The 25794-nt window shown below is 36.5% G+C and overlaps 2 protein-coding genes across 5 annotated transcripts in view; both read right to left on the bottom strand.

The window, feature by feature from the left end:
* The window catches only part of nptna (neuroplastin a), a 28676-nt gene extending 14298 nt beyond the window's left edge, over window positions 1-14378 (bottom strand). Inside the window, exons 1-4 of one of the 4 annotated variants that reach the window (XM_079810328.1) lie at window positions 13988-14372; window positions 6870-7217; window positions 3523-3697; window positions 2315-2409 (exon numbers count right to left, since the gene is read on the bottom strand). In XM_079810328.1, coding sequence (XP_079666454.1) covers window positions 2315-2409; window positions 3523-3697; window positions 6870-7217; window positions 13988-14060 — 691 coding nt within the window. In that variant the 5' untranslated portion in view covers window positions 14061-14372. Of the gene's footprint in view, window positions 1-2314; window positions 2410-3522; window positions 3698-6519; window positions 6650-6869; window positions 7218-13987 lie in introns of those variants that run through there. The other 3 variants (XR_013816025.1, XM_079810330.1, XM_079810329.1) reach the window with 3 other exon arrangements.
* Window positions 14379-21772: 7394 nt separating this feature from the next.
* ugt5a5 (UDP glucuronosyltransferase 5 family, polypeptide A5) lies at window positions 21773-24034 on the bottom strand. The gene is made up of 2 exons (XM_079810082.1): window positions 23956-24034; window positions 21773-23858 (listed from the first exon to the last, which is right to left on the bottom strand). Exon 2 carries the CDS (start codon window positions 23843-23845, stop codon window positions 22268-22270), a length of 1578 nt encoding a protein of 525 aa, XP_079666208.1. The 5' UTR covers window positions 23846-23858; window positions 23956-24034; the 3' UTR covers window positions 21773-22267.
* Between the last annotated feature and the right edge of the window lie 1760 nt (window positions 24035-25794).

The following is a 25794-nucleotide window of genomic DNA, read 5'->3' as shown; positions in this document are numbered from 1 at the left end:
ATTTAGACAGACTTAGATCTTTGAGTTCAGCTCATGAAAAATGGGGGCAAAAACAAAAGTGTTGCGTTTTACCACCTGTCTAATATGCCTGCGTGCTGCCAAAAAAGTCCTGACCCATCGAGGCATGGACTCCACTAGACCCTTGAAGGTGTGCTGTGGTATCTGGCACCAAGATGTTAGCAGCAGATCCTTAAAGTCCAGTAGGTTGCAAGGTGGAGCCGGCGTGGATCAAACTTGGTGGTTCAGCACATCCCACAGAAGCTCGATTGGATTGAGATCTGGGGAATTTGGAAGGCCAGGGCAACACCTTGAACTCTTCATCATGTTCCTCAAACCATTCCTGAACAATGTGTGAAGTGTGGCATAGTGGATTATCTTGATGAAAGAGGCCAATTCCACTAGGGAACACCATTGTCGTGAAGGGGTGTGTCCGGTGCTAATCACTTCTCCAGGTAAACAGTGCACACATACATGGCTGTCCACATCAGACCAGACAACCTTCTTCCACTGCTCCAAGGTCCAGTTCTGACTATTATGTGCCCATTGTAGCCATTGTCGCTGGTGGACAGAAGTGAGCATAGCAACTCTGATTGGTCTCCGGCTACGCAGCCCCATACGCTGCAGAGTGCGATGCACTGTTTTGTGACACATTCCTCCTTTCATTAAAAGTTTATGTAACTTTTTGCTCGGACCAGACGGGAAAGCCTCCGTTACCCTCATGCATTGATGTGCCTTGGTCAACCACTCCTGGTTTGTGGTTTGTCCCTCCACAGACCACTGTTGGTAAATGCTAACCGGACGGAACCCACAAGCCATGCTGTTTCAGAGATACTCAGATCAGACCCAGTCGACTTTCCAATTGGCAAACAATTTGGCCCTTGTCAAAGTCGCTCAGATCTTTATTCCTGCCCATTTCTCCTGCATCCAACATGTTGATTATGAGAACAGATTGTTTACGATTTAATCTAGCTAGACCTTATGTGGCCTTGTTAGGAGATGATCCACAATATTCACTTCATCTTACTGCTCATAATAATAACACTGAAACTAAAACCATGAAACAAAAACAAAATCTCATTTCAATTGAGTACTAAAATAACTAAAACTAAATAAAAAAAAACTATGAAGACATTTGAAAAAAAAAAAAGATTAAAATGTAGCCTAGAAATCTAGACGCACCCTAGCGACAGAAAATGTATTTTGCCGCGAGTGTAGTCTAGCAACTCTCGGTAGACCAGAGAGCTGGGAAAAACAAACTCTGGTCAGGCCAATCACAGCGTGTGTAGAGTCGGTGGGCGGGCTTAACATAATGACGGCACGTCACGACAGAGTTGCGGAGGTTCTGCGTGCTACTCGTAAACAAAGAAACTGACGAACAGCGGTGTTTTGAATCGGCTTTGGCCGCGACTCTGGAAGACTTGGAGTTAAGCCCGGATACGGCGAAAGTCTATCAACTAACATTAGCTCGGCTTCACCTTCTTCTTTGCTCTGGTTGGTTGGTTGGCGCTATCCAATTGCATGCAGAGGGAATTTGAAAGACAGCCGCTTATCCCGCCCCTCGGATTGAGCCCTGTCAATGGTGAGTTTCCAGACCCAACAGCTTGATGTGGGTCTGGCTTGTCAGGCTAATTAAAATGCACAACAAAATTAATAATAATTTAACTCAAAATATTAATAAAAAAACTGCTGTATACTACTGAAATGCTTTTATTTGGTATTTTTCTTTAAAAAAATATATCAGCATAACATTTTAAGTCAGAAGTTTGACATTATAATATTAATATTATAAAAAATACTACTTCTAAATATGCAGTATATACCGAATATTGCAAATTAATGACTAATTAATTGTGCAACTTTTATTTTTATTATTATAATTTAGTTGGCTTGAAAAAGCCAATATTATTATTATTATTATTATTATATAATTAGCAATACCTGAATAGTAATAATAGCAATTGCTATAATTACTATTCAGATATTGCTAATTATATAATCAAATAATACTAATTATTAAGACTGCAAAAAATGTATTCACATTCACCCGCGTAGTGAACAAACCCTGGATGTTTTTCCCACTCAACAAACTAACCAAGCTCACAATCATGCTGCCATGGCCTTTGTTAGTGTCCAAGCTCCGCTCTGACTCAGCATGTGCATTGTGGAGGAGATGGAAAGACACACTGACCTCACAGACAGCTTCAAAATGTTGACAAACCATCTGAAAATCAGTCTTGCTGTGAAGAACCCACTGAGCTGACCATTCAATTTCTATATGATTTAGACATTTTGAGAAATTTGAAGGGCATCTTACCTTTTACCTCAACGGTGGCATTAGCTGGGGGGGCCGAATCAAATGTGTACACACACATATACTCGCCCGCGTCATCTGGCCTTGGTCTATTAATTCTGTGTAAAAGATAAAACATGTTTCGCTACTATTTTAGTACCATGCAAATATAAAGGTATTCAGTAACTTGGAGTAATATATAATCAATCAAAAATAAAAAGCACACCCATATGTGGAGAAAAAACTAATGCAGGTTAACTGTCAGCAGTACTAGTGTTCCTATATGGTTAGTCTGATTAGATTAGGAGTCAGGCAGAGAGATTAGCAACACGTGTTGGTAGAGACAGAGGCCTTGCTCAGGATTTAGACCAATGCAGAGCAGTGCGGCATCAACAGACAGTGAGCCAAGGCTTGAGAGTCACTGAGATAATGCGTTTACAAAACAAAAGCCAACTCGGGTAATGCAAATGACTACATTATGACATACCTAGAAGCCTGTATTGCTATATTTTGATCTGATAGTGGCATAGAATGATATTAATTTCAATGTAAATAAATGTACTGCATTGATTAAATAATGTATTATTATATATTTTCCTAATAAATAATTTTTTTGATAAAAAAGAAGGCTTCAAAATCACTAGTTTTCAAAACACCACCTCTACTTTTAAATTCAGAAATCTTCAGAGGCACATATAAATATATTGTTATTTATAAGTATATTTAGTAGGTGTTCAACTAACACATTTTGCTAATCAATTAATCTGTTAATTAATATGTATGCTTTATTGTGAAAAAATATCAAGTGGCAAACTGGTCACATGAAAAAAAGTTTACAATATAAAATAAAATTGCATTATTATAAAAGTACAGTTGAAATATGTTTACAATATACAATGATATTTCATTATTAAAAAAGTATGATTAAAATGTTATATTTATTATTATTATTATTTTATATACATAATTAAAACCATTTAATTTAACTTGCATCCATAAACTACCATAAAACTACTTGGTAAAAATTATAAACCCACACTTTTGATAAAAACAATAACAGTATATTAATGACATAAAAAGATAAAAATAACACTGAACTGAACGTACTGTATATTTCATTTAGTATTTGGTTTGTGTGCCAAACCTTCTCATTTATTTTACATCATAATGTTTCTAATGTTTCAGACTCGATGCTCAAAACAGCTCACAAAATGTTCAATAACAGCACCTACTTGTACTCTGTGTTCCTTAATTTGTCCTTTGTGTCAGAGATCTCCACACCGTTTTTCATCCAGAAGCTCTCCTCGAAGGTGTTTTGGGAAGATGTAAGGTTGCACTGAAGCGTGATTGGTGGGATGTGGTAACTCACGGGTAGAATCATGTGATCTGAGGAATCGATTGATGGTTCTGAAAATACAGATGCGTCGGTCAAGGCCAGAGAAATACTACATCACATTGATTGAAGGCGACGGGGATCTATATGTGTGTGTGTGTGGGTGTGGAAGAGTGTGGACGAGTGGGAGAGGAAAATAAATATGGGGGATGAAGCTGGATATACTGTATAGCAACCAGAGGTGGACAGTAACTAAGTACATTTACTTGAGTACTGTACTTAAGTACACTTTTTGAGTATCTGTACTTTACTGGAGTATTATTTTTTAGGGATACTTTTACTTTTACTTCACTACATTTGAAAGACAAATATCGTACTTTTTACTCCACTACACTTATATCAAGGTCCTGAAAGACGAAAGTCGTTTCTGTAGCAGCTTTGAAAGTCAGTGGATGATTTTCTTCTTTAAAATGTTTTTATTTATTTTTTTGCAGACAGCCTATCAGTAATCACTCATGTAGGGTCATGTGAAGTTTCCTAACTATTTTTTGAACACTGATCAGTTTATAGCAAAATGGAAGAAGACGGTTCCTTGTGTTTCAGTTTTCTCAAAAGATTAAAGATTAGTTTAGTTGGCATATACTTGACGCATGTCTCATAAAATGTAAAAAAATGTAAATGTCTGGGAGAAAGAGAAGCGTAAACAGTTGGGAGAATATCGGATGCGTATCAGATTATAGGATCCATGCATTCAGCCTTAAAGTGACAGCAGCTTTATAAAGAGAGTTGTAACTTTTACACAAGTATTGAAATCAGACATCCCAAGTCTCCCGGAAGTTCTGGGACTCTCCCACAAATTGATAGCGGCTCCCTGATGCCCGCAAATTAGTTAAAATCTCCCAGAATCTAGAGCGGGCGCATGCGCACGTTAGAGAGGGAGGGGGAGCGAGAGACCTTGCGTGTGTGCCTCGAGAAGCGCATGTAAGACAGAGAGCATCCTGATTTTGGCAAATTACATTTCGCAGGTTGGGATGTCTGTTAAATGAGTTTAAGGTAGTCGTATGCTAGCATGTCGGATGGAGCATCACTGGCTTAAACCACCATGATGACATAGCGTGCATTTATACAACAATGCAACAATAATAAAATAATGCATTGACATACAAAAGAAAATGTACTTTTGATACTTAAGTACTTTTAAAAACAAATACTTCTGTACTTTTACTTAAGTAAAAATCTGTTTTTAGAACTTTCACTTGTAACGGAGTAATATTTGACCAGTAGTACTTTTACTTTTACTCAAGTAATAGAGTTGTGTACTTTGTCCACCTCTGATAGCAACAAGCAGAAGAAACACTGAGCTTTTCCAAGCAGCTTTTTTATGCTGCTTTGTGTAAACGGATTAATACAGTCTCGCATGTCAATCTGACTCCATATAGAATATCATGTGATATTCAAAGCTCACTATTAAACTTATGAATCTCATCCAATAAAAAATACATTATAATAAAAAATCTGTTATATAATAAGCGGTTATGGCCACTATGATCTTATTTTTAATCATACAAAATCAGTTTTCTTTATTTCATACATATATCCAGAGTGGTACAAAAGTCTGAGACGTCAAGAAGTTACGTTTTAGGATTTAACACATACATTTTAAGATTTTGAAATTCAAATCAAAGAAATATTATGATATAAAATACATTTCTTAATCTTGAAACATACAGTGCAGTTCAGTACAGTGATATTTATTTTAATGTCATTGATATAGTATTATAGGTTTAGTTAATAATTTGAATGAGATTAAATAAGATTAAATCACTTTAAAAAAAAATTGGTTTCAGTTTTTGGGTACGTTTACTCGACAGCGATGAAATAAAAACAGAACGTTTTTTGCATTGCGTTATTCGCATACGGACAACATTGTAAAACGGTCCCTGTTCACACGGATCTATGATAACGACTAAACACGCTGTATTATTCATGCCAGGCCAGTAGGTGGCAAAGTCACTTTTTAACGAAAAACTATTCGCCTATAGACTGAACATGTAATACACTCATGCATGATGTTTTCACAAAATGGAGTTTTTGTAGTTTACACGGAGAGGTCCCAAAAATGCGGTTGTCGTATAAATTAACGGCCAAACACGTAAAAAGTTTTCAGTTTTTTAGTTGGAAACAGTGTCAGGTAAAAGGCCCCTTAGTTAACAATAATAACCATGGTTAAGTACAGCTTTTCACATTAAATTAAATATTATATGTTATATTACGATAATATAATTTGTACTGAATTCTATCCAGCTTATTTTGCAATGTGGAAGTAAGCTATTTTACAGTGAATGTGCGAGACTTCAGATTCATTAACAACACAGTAAAACTGTTTGTGCTACAAACCAGTGAGTTTATTATGGAAACTTGTTTCCGTCACTGAATATAAAATAGAAAAGGTAATTGCGACTTTTTATCTCACAATTCTGACTTTTTTCTCAGAATTGCGTGATATAAACTCGCAATTGTGAGAATTTTTTTTTTCAATTATCTTTTTTTTTTTTTTTTCCTGGCAGAAACAATCTTCCATAGTTTATCATTAAGACAATACAATCAAATAATATGGTAAGAAATACTTGTTTGCAATATCAAGCAGCATAGCGAGCTGTTTTGTACAGCTAAAAATAACTGGAAGTGAATGAACCTGGAAGCCAGACACATTCAATATGCAAATAGCCATGCTCGCTCTTACATTCAAAATAAGGTGGATAAAGACGTATAGTGGTCTCAGACTTTTGGACTCCATTGTATATCATATATGACCCAGGCCTATAGTAGAGGAAGTATTGCCACTATATCATTGAAAATAACCCATATCGGTTGAATACTAACTACTGTACCTTACCAGATTCCATGGATTCCTTGGAACAGAAACTGTATATTGTCATAATCAACATGAAGAAAGCAACCTTGAAATATCCCAGTAATGAGGACAAGGACATTTTACACTCAATAAGGGCATTTGATGGCAAAAATAGGTCACTGCCTGTATGTAGCAGCTACAAGCAACTAGTGATCTAATAGGAGGGTGCTCTGACGGTTTTGTAGTCCGGCTATAGACTACAACAAAAGGAAGAGGAAAAGGGAAGATCCACTACAGCAAATAATGACCATGGCACTACACTAAATGTAGGTAAAATCAAGGGGGCGGATGGTTCATTTTGGCCACACCACTAGCAGGGACTGTTAACTCACTCTGCAACACCGTAACTGTTGCCTGGGCTCGAATCCAGGTAGTGGACGGATTCTGGCGCAAATCGTTACGCCGCGGGTCGTTACTGGCTCTGCACTCATAAATCCCAGAATCCTCGATGGTGACGCGAGTGACGGCTAACACGCTTACACCATTGACGCCGTACGCGGTGTTGATGGACACGCGTTGTCTGCGCGCGCCATCCCACAATTGGAAGAAGTTGTCGGCCCTGTTCACCTCGGCGTACCACCACTGGATCTCAGGTGTGGGCTTCCCCACAACATCACAGTACAGCTCAAAGGTGTCGCCCGTCAGCTTAGTCTCAGAGAGGGGGGACTTTACAAACCCCGCTGAGGGGCGGCACAGAGACGGGAACACAGGAAAAACGTGAATAAAGAGATGGGAGAGAAAAAAAAGGATAGTGAAAGGGCAGTGGGTGGAAAAAAGAAAACATAAAGGATTAAACTCAAATTACAAACCGAAAGTGCAATAAGAAATAAAGAATTTAACAATTGATCAAAGAGAAAACATAGAGTAATATTTACTCTCTCGCGTATCTTTAGAGAAAATTAAACTGGGTCAGGGGCCTCATGCAAACTGCAATAACATAAAATCTCTGATCTGACCTATATTTTATCTTTTTTCCACCTCGAAGCGCTAATTTTAAAGGGATAATTCACTCAAAAATGAAAATTACCTCATGATTTACTCACCCTCAAGACATCTTAGGTGTATATGACTTTCTTCTTTCAGCCAAACACAATCAGAGTTATATTAAATTATATCTTGCCCAGCTTTGTAATGCCATTGAATAGAGTTTTTGAAGCTCCAAAAAGCATGAAAACCACATAACTTGTGAACACGCGTACGACTGTTGCCGGAAGCCAATGATTATTGTTTATAAAGTTTTAAACATGGACATTTTTCTTACAAAAACCCATTGCTTTGCTTCAGAAGGCATTTATTAACCCACTGAAGTCATATGCACTTTTTTGGAGCTTCAAAAACTTGGCCACTATTCAATTGCATTACAAAGCTTGAAAGAGCCAGGATATTTTTTTAATATAACTAAATTATGGGATCATTTACATTTTTGTGTGAAGTACTCCTTTAATTTCTGGTCGATGCTGAAAAGCCAATAAGTAATTTTCATTGAATGGCTGACAACTAAATAAATGGCATAAAAATATGAATATTAAAAATATATATACACACAAAATAGCGTACAAAAGTTGGGGGTTGGTAAGACTTTTAAACTTTTTGAAAAGTTCTGCTCACCAAGGCTGTATTTATTTGATCAAAAATCCTGTAAAATCACTAATATTGTGAAATATTATTACAATTTAAAATATCTGTGTTCTATTTTATTATATTTTCAAATGTTTCAAAGCCGTATTTTTAGCATTACTCCAGTTTTCAGTGTCACATGATCCTGCAGAAATCATTTTAATGTGATGATCTGTTGCTCAATAAACATGTCTTATTATTATCAATATTGAAAACAGTTGTGCTGATTCATATTTTGTGGAAATCATGATACATTATTTTCAGGATTCTTTGATGTATAGAATTTATTTATTGCCGATAAATCAGCGTTTCTTCTATAGAAAGACGTAGCAGTCTGAATCCGAGCACCTCAGTGCAATCTCATTATTCATGTGTGGGTGTGCTGATGGACAGGCGGTTTCCATAGAAGCCTACAGTAGATGAGCAGGTAGGCCTTTTAGAGAGGGAGGGCTGCCCACCACCCCCTCATTAACTGCTGTCTAAACTGATTACATTCAGAGATATGAAGCCTTGCAAAGAGTCAACAGTCATATAACTAGTGTAGTAAGCATTTGCTGTGATGTGCATTCAACAATATAACAACTTAGCAACAAAACTGACAGTGTTTAATCATAAGTGCTTTCTGCTTTTTAAAAACTTGTTTTGAAATTAAAAAGGGGGGGGGGGGGTCTAATGCTATTTTAAGCATTCTGACATATCTACACGTTTAAAGAGTTGGATTCTCATGCTAAACATGGCCAAAATGTTGAATTGTTCGAGGTTACGTGAGCTGTCGGCGCTGTCATTTTGTTTTCAGACCAAATCAACAATGAAAAGATAACCTTGTTCAGATTCCCAAGTAGCCCAGCGTTAAACAGTGGATGCGGTTTGTTTTTCCGGAGCAGCAACGGAGTTCTGCAAGTGTGTTTGTTTGTTCCCATGAGTCGAAACCACAGGCAGTGAGTGAAACTGCATCAAATGTCTGTTTTGTTTGCAATCTGCGCTTAAAGGGATAGTTCACCCAAAAACTAAATGTTTATGTTTATCTGCTTACCCCCAGGGCATCCAAGATGTAGGTGTCTTTGTTTCTTCAGTAGAACACAAATGAAGATTTTTAACTCCAACCGTTGCAGTGTGATAGTCGTATAATGCATGTCAATGGGGATATTATAGAGTATGAGAGCAATGAGAGTAAAAACACATAGATATACAAATCCATATTAAACCATGCGGCTCGTGGTGACACATTGATGTCTTAAGGCACGAAACGATCGGTTTCTGCGAGAAACCCAACAGTATTTATGTTTTTTTTTTACCTCTTATCAGACAAATGTCATCTAGTATTCCCAGCGCCATAACTTCCGGTGAATAAGGTCAAAATACTGCCGTGATCAAAGATATATATACATAGATCCCTCATTCGACCGATCCGTGCCGATCCATGCCATTCCGCGCCGGCACTAATGAGGAATCTATGTATATATCTATGATCGCGCCGGTATTTTGCATGTATTTTGACCTTATTCGCCGGAAATGATAGCGCGGGGACGGCTGATGCAGAGCCATAGAAAAAAATGAAATAAATGTTTAAATATGGATATTTTTCTTACACAAACGCATCGATTCACTTCAGAAGGCCTTTATTAACACCCCGGAGCCGCGTGGACAGATGCATTTTTTATGGACTTCAAAAACTGCAACTATTACTGCTATTATAATGCTTGGATTAGCCAAAACCTTTTTAATATAACTCAGATTTTATTCGTCTGAAAGAAGAATGTCATATACACCTCGGATGACTTGAGGGTGAGTAAATCATGGGCTAATTTTAATTTTTGGGTGAACTATCCCTTTAAGTGCATATAATGTCAAGAACACGAATTTATAGTGAATAGAATGTTATTCAGGGAGGGATAATGCCATGATGTATTGTGTATGTGTGTGTGTGTGTGTGTGTGTGTGTGTGTGCCCCCTTTTTAAAAACAAAAGGGACACAATGCGTGGACACATTAATTAGATTTCAAAAGCAAAACTATAAAATGTATAGGCCTATGCATAAATAAATGAAGAAAGACATGATATTTGAACAACATCCACTGACAGGTGTTTTGTGAAACTTAATAAATTATTTACTGTCATTTATGTGTCATCTATGTTTTGTCATTATGAAAACAAAGCATATGACATTGTGTTATGAGCTTTTACTTAAAATAAAATTAATAATAATAATGTGCATACATATAAAATATAGCTATATTGGGATTTACTGGCGTGTGACTTCAGTGTATGAATACATTAATAATACTGTAATAACAAAAATGTGTATACAAATACAATTATATATTTGAGTTACTACTGTATGAATAATTATATAATTTAATTTATTGGAGTGTAACTTTACTATAATAATAATAATAAATATGCATATATGTATAACTAAATTATGATATTTGTATCTTTTGTTTGCATTTCTATTTTTATCTACCCTTGTTTTAACGTTGCACCATATATACTGTTTTACTTTACACATAAAGCTTCAAATGTCTAATGCTATGCTACATATTTATTTGGTATTAAAGGATGTTTTGTGGGATCAGTCCGTTTGTGCTAGGAAGAACAGATCAATAGCACAAATTTGAAAAAAAACGTTGTAAAAAAAGTTTCCTTTGAGGTTGTTATATAATTGTGCACAGAGGATTTGTACTGTATTATCATGTTAATCAGAACATTAATTTTACAGACACAGCAGTTTACTGCTGGTTCTATTGATAATGATTGTGATATAAAGCAATCCTTTAAAGCCATAATTAGAAATAAAGCAGGACCAGATATGATTTTTACATTTAAACCACGTCATTTAAAGGTATGAAAACTATGTGACATTCTTTTTTCGATGTAAGTGCATCTAAGCTTGAGGAGCTAATGGACTTGTAGTTACCGTATATGTGGACAGGGCTTGTATGCTTGCTTGAATTGCATACAAATAACTAGTAGCTCGCTAAAGATAGAAGCAAAAGCCTTGTTAGCCTGAAGGCAGCAAGCGCTTTTGTGCTTTTATGCCTGTAACCATGCAAAAACATCTAGGCCAAAATGATCCATTTGATCAAATGCAGGTGTGCTCAGACATTTGTACCAAGAGATAAAAAGCGTGTGCGTGAGATGAAAGGAAAAGTGTCAGGTTTGATCTTCATATGAGCTTATGGCTACTCACAAACAGGAAATGGGCTACAACAGTGGGTTCTGGGTGACAAAAATGGGCCCCAGATCTGTTCCGAGAGGCCTGCCAACAGCAACAATGCTAAATGCAAATTCTAAATGTGCATAGGATAGTCAAATACCCATAGTAAAAAATAAATATACTAAAATGTATTTGATATACATTTATTTTATGCTAAATATACTACAAATAGTATATTTGATTGTGCTAAAGTGGAATTATCGCAAATATACTTTAGGTACACTTTAAATATCTTGCATTTAAAGATTGATATTATACAGTGATCATATATCCGTAATAATAGTGGTATTAAAACACATTTTACGCTTAATATTAATAAATGTGCATTGTGCAATAAAGAAGTACTCCATCTGTAAGTCTTGAGCGATATGTCAGTAAATACACTATATTGCCAAAAGTTTTGGGCTCTATTTAATGACATCCCATTCTTAATCCGTAGGGTTTAATATGGAGTTAGTCCACACTTTGCAGCTATAACCACTTCAATTCTCCTGGAAAGGCTTTCCACAAGGTTTATGAGTGTGTTTATGGGAATTTTTGACCATTCTTCTAGAAGCGCATTTTGTGAGATCAGGCACTGATGTTGGACGAGAAGGCCTGGCTTGCAGTCTCCGCTCTAATTCATCCCAAAGGTGTTCTATCAGGTTGAGGTTAGGACTCTGTGCAGGCCAGTCAAGTTCCTCCACACCAAACTCGCTCATCCATGTCTTTATGGACCTTGCTCTGTGCACTGGTGTGCAGTCATGTTGGAACAGGAAGGGGCCATTCCCAAACTGTTCCCAGAAAGTTGGGAGCTTGAAATTATCCAAAATGTCTTGGTATGCTGAAGCATTAAGAGTTCCTTTCACTGGAACTAAGCCCAACCCCTGAAAAACAGCCCCCACACCATAACCCCCCCTCCACCAAACTTTACACTTGGCACAATGCAGTCAGGCAAGTACCGTTCTCCTGACAACCGCCAAACCCAGACTCGTCCATCAGATTTCCAGACAGAGAAGCGTGACTCTAGAGTCCAGGTGCATTGCACTTGGTGATGTAAGGCTTTGACGCAGCTGCTCAGCCATGGAAACCCATCCCATGAAGCTCTCTACGCACTGTTCTTGAGCTAATCTGCAGGCCACACGAAGTTTGGAGGGCTGTAGCTATTGACTCTGCAGAAAGTTGGCGACTTCTGCGCACTGCGCACCTCAGCATGCACTGACCCCGCTCTGTGATTTTACGTGGCTGAGTTGCTGTTGTTCCCAATTGCTTTCACTTTGTTATAATACCACTAACAGTTGACAGTGGAATATTTAGTAGTGAGGAATTTTCATGAATGGACTTACTGCACAGGTGGAAACCTATCACGGTACCACGCTTGAATTCCCTGAGCTCCTGAGAGCGACCCATTCTTTCACAAATGTTTGTAGAAGCGTCTGCATGCCTAGTGCTTGATTTTACACACCTGTGGCCATGGAAGGGATCGGAACACCTGAATTCAATGATTTGGAGGGGTGTCCCAATACTTTTGGCAATATAGTGTATGTTAATGCGTTTGTAGAATCTTGATTCTGGTGTGTAACAAAGTAGAATCAACTAAGCTTAATGAATGCATTTTTTCCTACATGATGTCTGTTATGTATTAATGCATAACATTAGGCTATGTTAAATGTGATAATAAAGATACGCATTACATTAGTTAAACGGCAGTAATGCATAGCCAGGAGATGAAGATGAAGTCGGGCAGGCTCATGTGTTACTTACCGCTCATTAACTGAGCGCGTCCATGACGTCATAATGCACCCCGGCGCTCCTCCGTTAAGACTTTTAACGGGTCCGCGCGCACGGGGAGGACATTAACGCCATGCATACCGCTGCTGCATCGGCTCTATAAATAGAAACATGCAGCAGAATGGACTGCTGCTATTTACGGCGCTGCAGAGGACCGGTGCTCAAATCGAGTACCTGCCTCTACCATTATCTCCTATTTGACGAGCGAGTTAGAGCGAAGATGTACGCAAAAGGATCGGTTTGCGTCGGAAGGACAAACGGGAACATGAGAAGAATCCCTGAGTCATTAGATTGGCTGTATGCAAATCAAGCACAAGTGCGAAACACAGTTCTGCATTCTGATCGGTCCGCGGTGTATCAAGCAGGGTTTGGGTTTGTGACAAGCAGCCGGTGACCCATCTTAGCGCATCCCAATGATTCTCTGGAAAGGGAATGTTCTCTAAACCATAATCACGGTCACAAATAGACGCTCCCTGTGGGACAAGGCACTATATTAAAATGTAACCTATTTGTGAGCATAGGCTACTGAAGCAGATTGGCGAGCCGCTTTTAAGTAGCCTATGGGACATACATTGGTCTTTTAATGCGGAGCGCAGTGCGCTTTGCCATTTAAACCCACAAGGACGCATTTTCTTAAATATTCAATACACATAAATGTCACCTTTCTCAAGCTGAGCGGCTATTTAGTTGAGTATTTCCAAAAGCAATGCTGAGGATTGGTGAGAGTTTATCCCGTGCGGTCGAGGCAAATTGCACCTGCACGTGCCGCAACCGTTTCCTTATCAAGAAAACCTCCAAAATCTCAGGTGAAACGGTTCTTTAAGCACAACACATGAAAGTCCTTACCGTTGTCAGCGGAGCCCGAATGCAGCATCAACACCCCGAATAATATCACCAACGGATTCCCCGCGTAAGACATTTTCTAGGTCGTCTGGCTACCTGGGATATGTGGAGGGATGCAGAGGAGAGAGGGAGAAGAGGGCTATCGAGGAGGATGTGAGTGGAGAGGGAGCTGCCTGCTACAATGACGACGCGACCCTGGATGGAGCTCGAATCGGGTCAAGCAAGAAGCCCGTCGCCTAGCAATAGCGAGCGCGGTAAGTAGATGCCGCCGCTACACTTACATCCGGTTTTAAACAAGGCTCGTGAAGACGATGGCGCTGTCCTCTTAAATTCCCGCGATAGCAGACCTGTCCTGCCTACATACGTCCCAGATAGATGGACACAATCCTCAGGTGATCAAATTCGCATACTCTTATAAATATAATCAAGAAAAATGGATCTTGTAATGAGCGGTTAAGTGAAAGATTATTTGGGGAACCCAAAATGGTTCAATGGCATCAATGCAAACCCAAAATTTAAGGTAACAACTGGCAACTGTTGTTGCGCTTTACTGTAAAAATAGTGTGCTGGCAACGCAAGCATTTTGGTGACTGAAGGCCTATTAAATTACACAAACTGTAAAAAATGTACAGGATTAAAGAGTATTATTTTAAAATAGATTACTGTAGTCAGAAATTTACTGTGGAATCAATGCATGTTGGGTCATTTTCTGACAAATTACTGTGAATCGACAGCGGAATGATGCTGATGCTTTTTTACTGTGATTGCACATGATAAAGTTGTCTTTAATCATGCCACTGTAATAAATTTAATTGTTTACCGCTTGTAATTGTTTTGAAGTCATCATTATGGCGATCAGTGTTATGTTACCTTGTGATCTTGGACCCTCTGTATTCATATCTTTCCCGGTTCTACGGGGGTCCTGAGCATAATAATTAGTAGTAGTAATATAATAGTAATAATATTGGCGAAACAGATTTGCAAATTAGTGTCCGAGCTCTGGAGAGCATCAAATGCATCTATTTACAGCGTGTTTTTGCAGCGGTGAGTAATGTAGCCAATCACAGATATAGTCGTTGATCTCTCGAACGCGATCAGAATCTCACCGCTCAAAATGCCAGTTTTTATTCAGTGCTCGCGAAACCTCTCATTAACAAAGTCAAGACACAATGTAAGTAAGAAATTTCTTGATTGGCCAGCAGCACCTGACCAAGCAAGAATAGCACTTATCTCTCTATTCTTTTTCTGTTTGTCTATGTCTATCTGTCCTATGTGTTCTGTGCTATTAACTGAGACTTGTTACAGCACTTTCATATTGTTGCCCTTGACTGTTCTAGTTGCTTCTATTGCACTCATTTGTAAGTTGCTGTGGATAAAAGCGTCTGCTAAATGACTAAATGTAAATGTATTGTTGACAACTTCATTTTTATAACGGAACTTTGTGAGATCTTGACGAACTGACAAAGCAACAGCATTTTAGTGATCGTAGTGATCTTGGCTCGCTTTCAAGGCTAACAGTCATTCATTGAATAAAACTATTGTTGCTAAGAGGACCGACAGCCAATTGCATGCAGCAAAGTTTCGGAAGTGACATCTAAATATAAATGCCACGAGACAGAAATATCCTCCTGTGACCAGAATAGAGGTTTTGCCTCTGTTGAGGACATTATTTAGCGAATTTCTCTGACAACATACACAGTTTTAAGTCTGGATATTCTTATGAAATATAAGACATTCTTATGAAAATATTATTACACATCTTTTTACATGACATATTGTCCCAAAACACATTAAAATGCAAATTAGATACAGTGTATACACTCAAAAAAAAATAACTTTTACTGTTGTTAGTTGCACTCAAATCATCCTTGTTCACATTACTTAAAAAACTCATGTAACTACATGAACTTCAACTTACGGAGTTGTTTCTACTAAAAATGAGTATTGTCAGCTTTACTTCATAAGTTTTTGTTCGGTCAACTTAACATTCTTGAGTGAAACGAACAAACTGGGCAGTGGATCTGTAGTTCCCAGCATGCTTTGCAAGGGACTGCATTAGGAGAGTAAATTTAGGGATTAAAGTGTTATTGTGTGTGCTTTTCAGTAAAGGGAAAGATGTTGTTAGTTTATGTTAGTGTTTAATGTTCAGTTATGTTGGACATTTAGAGTTTCTGTAATTTTGTGGTTACCATTATGTAGAAGAGTGGTGCCTGTGTTTAGGCTGTGGGCACTAATACACTCATTTATTGGATGGAATTCCGTCCCTCAATTAAATGAAGTTTGTCCAATGAGTAATTTTTGCATTATGTTTTTAACAATATGCTTGTTAATTAATAGTTTTCCATTTACACTTGTAGAGAAAACCATTAACTTAATAAGGTAAATTAAATCAATAAAAGTGTTTACCTAACATTAAATAAACTGCACATGTAAATATTATGTAACAGTGACAAATTCAAATGGTTTGTATTTACTCAAAGAAATTTTGTCAGCTTTACTTGAATTTCTTTTGTTCATATAACTAAATTGTTATTTGTAAAAATGACTCAATAGTTGCGTGGAACCACTTGACGCTGCTTTTTTGAGTAAATTCAAAAAAAAATTTGAGTGTAGATGCATTGCCTAGAATAGGAATGGCATTTATGGACATGTTTACACACATATTGCATAAAGTAAAATGTTTTATTATTCTGTATCTTTCATAACATTGAGAATCATCTTTATACAAAGTTTGGATTAAAAAAAAACTTGAAAATGATTGGTGAATGAAAAAAAAAAATCCCATTGTTTGTCTTATTCATGTCTTTTTCACTTTCTCAATAAAGGGGTTTTCTGGTGTCCTCTCCAGAGCAGAGGATATAGCAAAATTCAATAAAGCATAATATATATGTATATATATATATATATGTATATATGTATGTATATATATATATATATATATATATATATATATATATATATATATATGTATGTATATATATATATATGTGTGTGTGTGTGTGTATACATATAATTTAGTTTTTTATGCTCCAAACAATAATAAAAAAAAAAATTCTGGTTCTCAGGAAGATGACATGTTAAAATACTAGTAATGAATTAAAGCAATGTAAAGGCAGACTAATAGATTAATAGACAATTTGTAGCAAAATATTTTTGAAATTCCAATTATTGGTAAATTACTTGTAAATAAATAATCATACATTTCTCACTGTACACTGCTATGGTGGAGCTGTTGCTTAGCCTGTCTGCACCCTCAGTGATTTCAGAAGCAACCTCAGTGATTTGATTCTGGAACCGGGCCTAATTCATATTCAAATTTCTGTTCAAACCAAGTGATTTAAAAAAAAAAATAATGATGAAAAGCTAGAATATGAAATAGTTAGTCAAATAGTCTTAGCATGAATATGAAGATTTTGCTTTAGTATTATTTAGGCATGCAGATCTACCAACAACTTATTTCAAATTCATACCGGTTTGTAGACGGATCTTTCACAATAGTGGCGCAAGTGCTGCGCTTCATCTTTGAAAGATGTGACATCATCTTGTAAACATCACCTAATGATGCACAGCAGACATCAATACTTGATATATAAAACCAACAATGGTGACACTCGACAAATAATAAAAACACTTATACAACATAAACCAACATTACAAAAAGCAACAACACAAACTGTTAAAAGTGATGCAATAAGTTCAGCAGCACAGAGAAAATTAAGTCAAGAAACTCCACTGCATAATCTATTCATGGCGCACTGCATGCTGGGTACCTTCATTTACTGTAGAACTACAGTATGACGTTGTTTGTTTTTAGTAAATTGTGTTTTCCAATACTGTAAACTCACTTTTTTAGTGCAGTTAGATACAAGTAAAGTCCTACTGTGAAATTACTGTGAAAGTAATGCAATTATTAACCCGGAATATCACACTAAAATGTTTAACAGTGTAATGTAATTATACCAACGAGTTTTAATCTTGAGTTAATCTGTCTGGCACTGTAAAATGTATTGAGAATAACACAAGTGTGTAAGGCCACAAGAGGAATCAAAGTTTAAAATATGCCTCCATTAAACGCAACATAAAACACACATATAAAAGACAGCAAGAATAAAAAGTAAATAAATGTGATGGTTCGTGGAGGGAAATAAATAATATAGCTTTTCATCCATTTTACTTTTGTAAAAAACAATTTCAACAGTATTTTACAGTAAAGGTGTTTGCTTTGTTAAATATAATATAAATGTTCTGTCTTTAAAGTAATACTTTCTACTTAAAACATCTTTTTTTCATCTCTATACAGGAAAATGACATGTAGGCTATTTTAAAATATTATATATTTTTAATCAATATTAGGTAACTTACAGTTAACCAGTTAACATCTTTTATGCATGTATTTTTATTTTACAATGAATATTGAATAGTTCACTTTGACTGTTAACCAATCCATCTTTTCGGAAAACATGAATTTAATTATTTCTATATACTTGTTCTGAAAAGTAAACCTTTCTTATAACAGTAAAAGTGTATTATTCTTTTTAATTAAACAGATTAAACACAAGTCTATCACTGCCCCACCATGTGCCAACATTGTATTGATATTCCCTGCCAAAACAAACAGTTCTCATGTTGACAGTCTCCTGCCATCTACTGGACAATTCACGTATATCACACCAATAGACAGCACATTCCGTCCATTCCCTGGGGATTAATGTTAATGTAATTAACAGAATATGAATGTAGAAATGCTATAGTAAAAACATGTGTAATGGTTAACTGTAAGCTATAACTGGCAAAGGTGAAAAATTATGTTTAATAATGTGATTTTAATGTTAATAACGTGTTTTTGGAGCAAAAATATTCGCTACATTACACTGTAAAAAATATATGATATATGAAGTTATGGCATTTGTTTTTTACATTGATTTAACTAATCAAAATAAGTTAAGCAATTTAAAAAAAATTATAAGTTATACAAGATTCAACTAGTTTTAAAGTCAGTTTAATGTAATTTAAGTTTAAATTACTTAAACATCCAAGTTGATTGTACTTAAATATTTTTTACAGTGTATAATTCATTTTATTTATATTAACCAATATTGAATTTTCAGAAAGCATTTTGTAAACTATGGCATAGCAAAAATAGACAATTGTTATGCTCTTTGAACCAAGCTACATTATAAACCAAAGAAACAACTATCTATCAGTTGTTTTTGTTCAGCATTATCATTCACCTGTGTCTCTCACATTGCACTCTAGTTTGTGATTGTTTGCACTTGTGCCCTACTGAGTGGGCAAACATGGCACTTCATGTCATGCACAAGCTGTTCACACTGGCTCTGATCAGAATAGATGCTAAAACTGTGATATCTCTGTATACATAAACATCAAGTTCTCACCAGTTTATATATGGATGCATGAAAATTGTGTCCTAAATCTGACACATCCCAAGCAGGCGATGGTAAACAAGTGTTGGAAACATCTCCCATTAGAAATGGCAACACGTTAGCAGGGGCGCCGCTAGCAATTTTGGGCCCTATGAAAGAATATTATGTTGAGCCCCATACCGCACCAACCCAGTGATCCAAAATCTTTGTCTGCAATTTAATAATACTGACCAATTAAGCTCTGCTCGCTCAACCCAGAATGCCCCAATTGGCTGAAGAAACATTGATTAAAATTAAGATACAATTTATACAAAACGAAATGTACTTTAAAGAAAGGCTTTCTACAAAACAAAACTTAATGAAGTGGTCAAAAGTGGTCTAACCCACTCCTTGTCTCCTGGCATTGCACATCATATGATGTGTCCTTTCTCACTCATGCTGTTCACTTTCATAATCAACATAGATTGACAGACTGACAACATAGATAGACATAAAAAAAATAACATTATAATATTTAAACATAAATATAGAACGAAATACCATTTCTTAATGTCTATAAGAAGTATAGCAGCCTACAATACAGAGAAATGTCATGTCGGAGTGGGATTTGAGCAAATGTCGTTTTACCCGTGAGCGGTTCATGAGTGGAGCGTTTTGCTGGATTTTGCCGGAAATAAGCCATCATTTTGTTATATTTGTAACTCTTTGGTAGATTATACATTTATAATTTCTATTAGGGGAGAGCGGGGCACAACCTAACGGTTTTTGACTTTCTCAGTTTGTGTAAATTCACTTGGGGTTCAGAGTATTTTTTTTCCCCACATTAATTGCACACATATTTAATACAATTATGTGGTTTTGTTTCATTAATACAGTGTTTACTTTTCTCTTGATTTACCCCGAAAGAATGTGAAATGTGACAAAATGCCCCGCCGGTGGGGTAACATGACCAAATGACAGCTTATAATGTTTCCTGATATAATCAAAAAAATATACAAGACAAACTAAAGTATTTTGTCAACAAAATATAATTATTAACTTTTTTAAATAAAATAATTGCATTTTTTAATCATTAAAAATATAAGCATTTTTGAGTTTGACTACAAACATCGCTAAATACAGCTATACAGCACAGCTAAAAACATAATGATAATTCATAATTTCTGAACATTAACTCTCAGACATTATTCACCCTTTTCTCATGGTTTCTCAAAAGAATTCATAAAAGTATAGAATATAATGGCATATTTCTAATAGGGGCTCATTGTAGTGTGACAACACACCCCACCTGCGCAACTGGGATTTAAATCATGGCTCGTGTCTTCTGCTGTTAGATCAGCATTAAAGAACATCTCAACAGATATAAGATTACAATAATATCAGATTTGTCTTATTTTAAATAAACACAAAAAACAGAGATGAAAACTAAACTTAAGAAATTTACTTTTGCTATGGTTAAAAACATGTTCAGTAATATCTTCCAGAGATTTTTTAATTTTGGCGCAATTTTTCCTCTAAATAATGTTGATAATACTAGTAAATACACTGAGTTTCGTCATTCTGGCATGTGTGGAAAGGGTTAAAACATGCTTGTTACAACTAACCCTGCGTTAGGTTTTGCCCCGCGCTCCCCTACATTACTACTAGTACTGTTACTACTAATAAAGCCAATCTCTGGGGGCCCCAAAAGTGCGTGGGCCCTTAGAATCGTCCTAACTCCCCCCCCCCCCCCTTAGCAGCGCCCCTGCACGTTATTTTCAATTCACTTTGCCAAGGAGGTTTCAACATCTGCATAGCCTGTCTCAGCCTGTCTGGTACATTCTTCTGTTTTCCTTTTTGCAGTCTATAGCATTTTAAGAATTAGGCTATTCATTCATTTGTTATATTTTTATGGGCATTTTGGGGCTTGATTTCATTTAAACCGATCAACTTAATGTCTGTTTTCAGCAATACTGCATGAATGTATGTGATAAAAATATCTAGAGCATATTGATCAATGAACAATTAAAAGAACAAAGTATCAGTTCAGTGATGCTGATGGAGCCTATGATGTCTGATGATGCCTCTGGTGTTCTTCCAGCATATTATTCCTTTTGCTAATTAAAACAGCAATGTGTCATTTGCATATAATTTGCACTCTCAGAATATGAGCCTATGTCCTCCAGACAAGGTTGAGCACCAGGAAGCATGTGCGCTATACTTTTTAAACGACTCACAACCACCCGAAACATAGTTTGACAAAATAATAATAATACTTATTTATGAAATGAATAAATTAATGAAAATAATAGTGATGTTTCCCTCCTAAATTCTTTTCACAAATTTCTGTATGTGTAATGTACAGGCCATATGTACAGATTTAGATTTGAATGGAAATAAAGTACAACAACTCAAAAAAGTAAACCACGAAGAAAAGTTTATTTCATACCACATATTGTTGCATCATTCAAGTTACTTTTTATAGAAGATTGACTCATTTTTCATAGTGATGAATTATATGGTAAGTTTCCCCCCATTTTTAGTCAGAATAGTTATTGACTATTAGGATTTGTGGCAGCTTTGTGATTTTAATTTCTCAATGAAAACTAGAAGAAATGAGCACAGGTAAAAAGATGAATTTTATAATGATTTAACAGAAAAAAAAGAGAAATATCGGTAATGGAATTGAAGGGATAGGTCATAATTTACTCACTCTCAATGTGTTATTAACCTGTATGAATTTATTTCTTCTACTGAAGACAAAAGAAGATATTTTTTTAAAATTTCGGTAACCAAATGGTTGATGGAACCCATTGACTTCCACAGTATTTTACACCTTGCGAGTAAGTAAATGATGACAAAATGTTCATTTTTGGGAGAACTATCCCTTTAAGTCTTGAGATTTGAGCCAAATATCCAATCACTCAGGTTTAATTTTCTTTTTAAATACTACTTTAAAACAAAGATAATTTATGATAGAGAAAATCACAAAACTAGACAACACAAATATCATCAAAAGAGTCAAAATAACATCTATAGAGTGGTACTCGATCCAGGACATTCTGAAAGACTGTGTTCGTAAATGAGGAGCTCCTCTATTCCTCATGACAAACTCAATCCAGAAGACGGCACGATCAAGAGGTTTCATTGGCTGGTCGTGGTGAAGTCTGGACAGTCTCTGCATGTTCTCCCTGTAAAATGGGTTATGCAAAACTTCCTGCAGCGCCTGTAGAAACATCACCCTGTCCAACTCCGCAATATCCACAAGTTTAGCTGTGCCTCTTACTTTCATTCTTGAAAGATTGTCAGCTTGATCAAATACGATAGGTAGACCCAAAATGGGAACCCCATGATAGATGGCCTCTTGGATGCCATTGGTGCCACCGTGGGTTATAAACACTTTAGTTTGAGGATGTCCAAGCAGGTCATTCTGGGGTAACCAGTCAATTAGTAACGTATTATCACCAATGTTGACAGGTCGAGGTCCAGTGTGTCTCCAAATTATTTTTTGAGGCAGTCTGGCGAAAGCGGCAGCAATTTCCTCCGTGATGTCTTGTGGTAGATGACTAAAAAGAGTTCCTAAGGACATGACAATGACCCCATGCTCTCCTGAGCTCTGCACAAACTCCTCAAGGTCATCTGGAAGCGGCTTAGCTGGTTTGCACTGGAAGCCGCCCATGTAGACTATATTGGGCATCGTGGGTCGTGGAAACTCAAACGTGAAATCGTTCCTCATGAGCCAGATGTCGGCATCCCGAAGAAGGTGTTTGTAGTTGATTTCTGATCCAAAGTATTTGTTGCAGAAGGACTGGTAGTGTGAGGTGATAAACCTGGTTTTGTGATAAAGCGAAAACATGTATCCCATTAGGTTCTGCACACGTTGACCGAACGTCATCTTATCAGTCAGCTCTACTCCTGGTACAGGAACATACGACAGAGGTGAAGGAGCTATCTCGTAATGTGCCTCTCCATGCATCGTCCAGCGCACATTTAGCACAAGAGGGAGGAGAAGACGATGGGCTAGGAAAAGTCCTCCTCCAAAAGCCGGATCTGTCAAAACCAGGTCATACTTTGCAGTATGAAGTGAATCCATTAAGTCTTTATTTTCAAATATTTTCCCCATTAAAGCAAGCTGATTGCTATGCATCTCTTCAAATACTGTTCCAACCTCTGAAGCCAGTGTGAGATGAGTCCAGATGGACAATTTTTCTCTTCTGATGACCAGAATATGTCTTGTAAATGCATCGAGCAGCTCCTTTTCAATGCCACCCCTGTTAAAAACAGTGATGGAGGTGTAGAAAGGAGACTCCTCCTTGATATACCAGCTGTTGGAGGGTCGAAGCACCGTCACGTTGTGACCTCGTGAATGTAGTTCCTCAATCAGGACCTTCATGTTCACCCAGTGACTTCCATCCAGTGGAAATACCAGCACTTTACCTCCTAACGCTTGAGAAAATATGCTCAAGAATGCTAACAAAGTGACAGGGAGGTAATTCATCTTCGTTTGTAACCTTTGAGGAAAGAAAGTTGATGCATTTCAGTTACACACAATATGCCAACACTTATTAAAATTGTTTAGGTAAAATAAAGGTAATTTTCTTTACTTACCATGTGAAAATCCAAGTAGGTCTGTATTTCTGGCTGCATTCCTCTACGAAAAGGAAGTGAAACAAGAACTGCCCGGCTAATATGCAACGCATGAGAGTGCACACAGGGAATTTAACAAACCACACTTCCTTTTACGCACACAAAACATGTCTAAGCTTGTACTTGATATTATTCTGAGAAGTGCATAGATTTAGTAGTTTCTAAGTCCTCTACCAACCAAATAAAATAGCTTATTAATTCACTACAACAACAAAAAATTACCCCCAAATACACTTTTTCCAAATCTTAGTTTACTTGTTTACCAAGGAGGCAACAGTGTCAGTGAAAAGCTTGAGATGAAATAAATATGCGTCATGTGAAAACACAAAACATATTTGAGATGTGATGACACTGAACTTTCAAGAAAAAGAATGACTGAAAAATGAATTTATTGTAGGCTAATGCATAGTCCACATAGTACACTGTTGGACATTAGTACACAAAGTAGACTAGTGAGATAATGAAAAGTGTGCTTTAAACATCTTGTTAGAGCCATCTTAATGTTCTTTGAATTGGCTATTTGAATTACAGAAGAATATTTGTCTGGTTATTGAGATTTCCATGTACTTTAGTGTCATTTCTTTGAGCCGAATACCTACCCCTAGTGTCGCATACCGGTCACTGCACCTACATAACACCTGTAAGGTCCCGCATAAAGAGATTTAGTAGTCAGCCTAGGGTGCCTGTCAGTAAAAACACAGTTTTTTTTATCCGCTTGGTTGTAGGTTGCCTTGCCAATTTTATTATTTTTATTTTTTCCTTTTTTGTTAAACTCTTGGATGGAAATGAATGGAGCAAACTTATCTAAAGTCGTGTTGACTGGATATAGGCTAATATAGGCTATAAGATGTTAAAAAATGTGTCCATATTTGTGAAACATTCTTATATTTAATCTATTTATCTCACGAATCACAATATGTATAAGAAACTCGCTTAACGTCATTGAAATGTACTTGTATTCCTCATTTACTTGCTGTTGTCTTTCCAACACTAGATGGCGGTTAGGAGTAGCATAGGCCTACTTAATTTGGTAGTCAATCATTTCAACTTTTTTTAAACTTTTCCCGGAAAGAAATTATGTAAAAATGTAAAAAAAACAAAAAAAAACACTTGTATCACAATAAGTGTATACTTGACAAAACATTGGTAACAATTTCATTAAGTTTTGTGACACGTTACAATGTTTACATGGGCTACTGTTTTTATTAGCCTAGTGTTTAATACAGATTTCACGATATCAGTTCATAAGCTTACGATTTGATTCCGATCTTAATTCAATAGCGATTAATTTGGACAAATATAAGGAACAGTAGCTACATTTAAAAAAAATCTCAACTATGCTGTAAACATACAGGGAGCCCTGCCAGCTGACAGTATTAGGCCTTATTAAAGGTTAAAATTAACAACTCAAATTGACACGGTTTTTATAATAACGTTAGTATTTTAATGATATGAGTAAACATATAATAAATATGTAGCCTATTATAGTGCATATATTTAGCAAAATACTCTCTATAGTTACATTGTCTAGCAATGCTAACATGTAATGGTCATTAAATGGCTTTTCTGAGGTAAATGTAACGTTACGTGACATTGTTTACAAGCTGTATTATGATCTTTTCCGCGGTTGAAACAGAAAAATTGACCGAATTTTACAGCTGAAACTTTGTTTCATATCAAAGTAACCTTCTCTGTCTTGTCTGTCGGTGTCAGTGTCCTCCCTTTGCTCCGCGAAGTTTTTTTCACTGCGTGAGAAATTTGATGTGTGGCGTGAGAAAGGCGTCAGTTGCGTGCGGTTGC

Source organism: Gobio gobio (assembly GCF_949357685.1).
Source record: "Gobio gobio genome assembly, chromosome: 25".
NCBI lineage: Eukaryota > Metazoa > Chordata > Actinopteri > Cypriniformes > Gobionidae > Gobio > Gobio gobio.
This window is presented reverse-complemented; position numbering and strand designations above follow the sequence as displayed.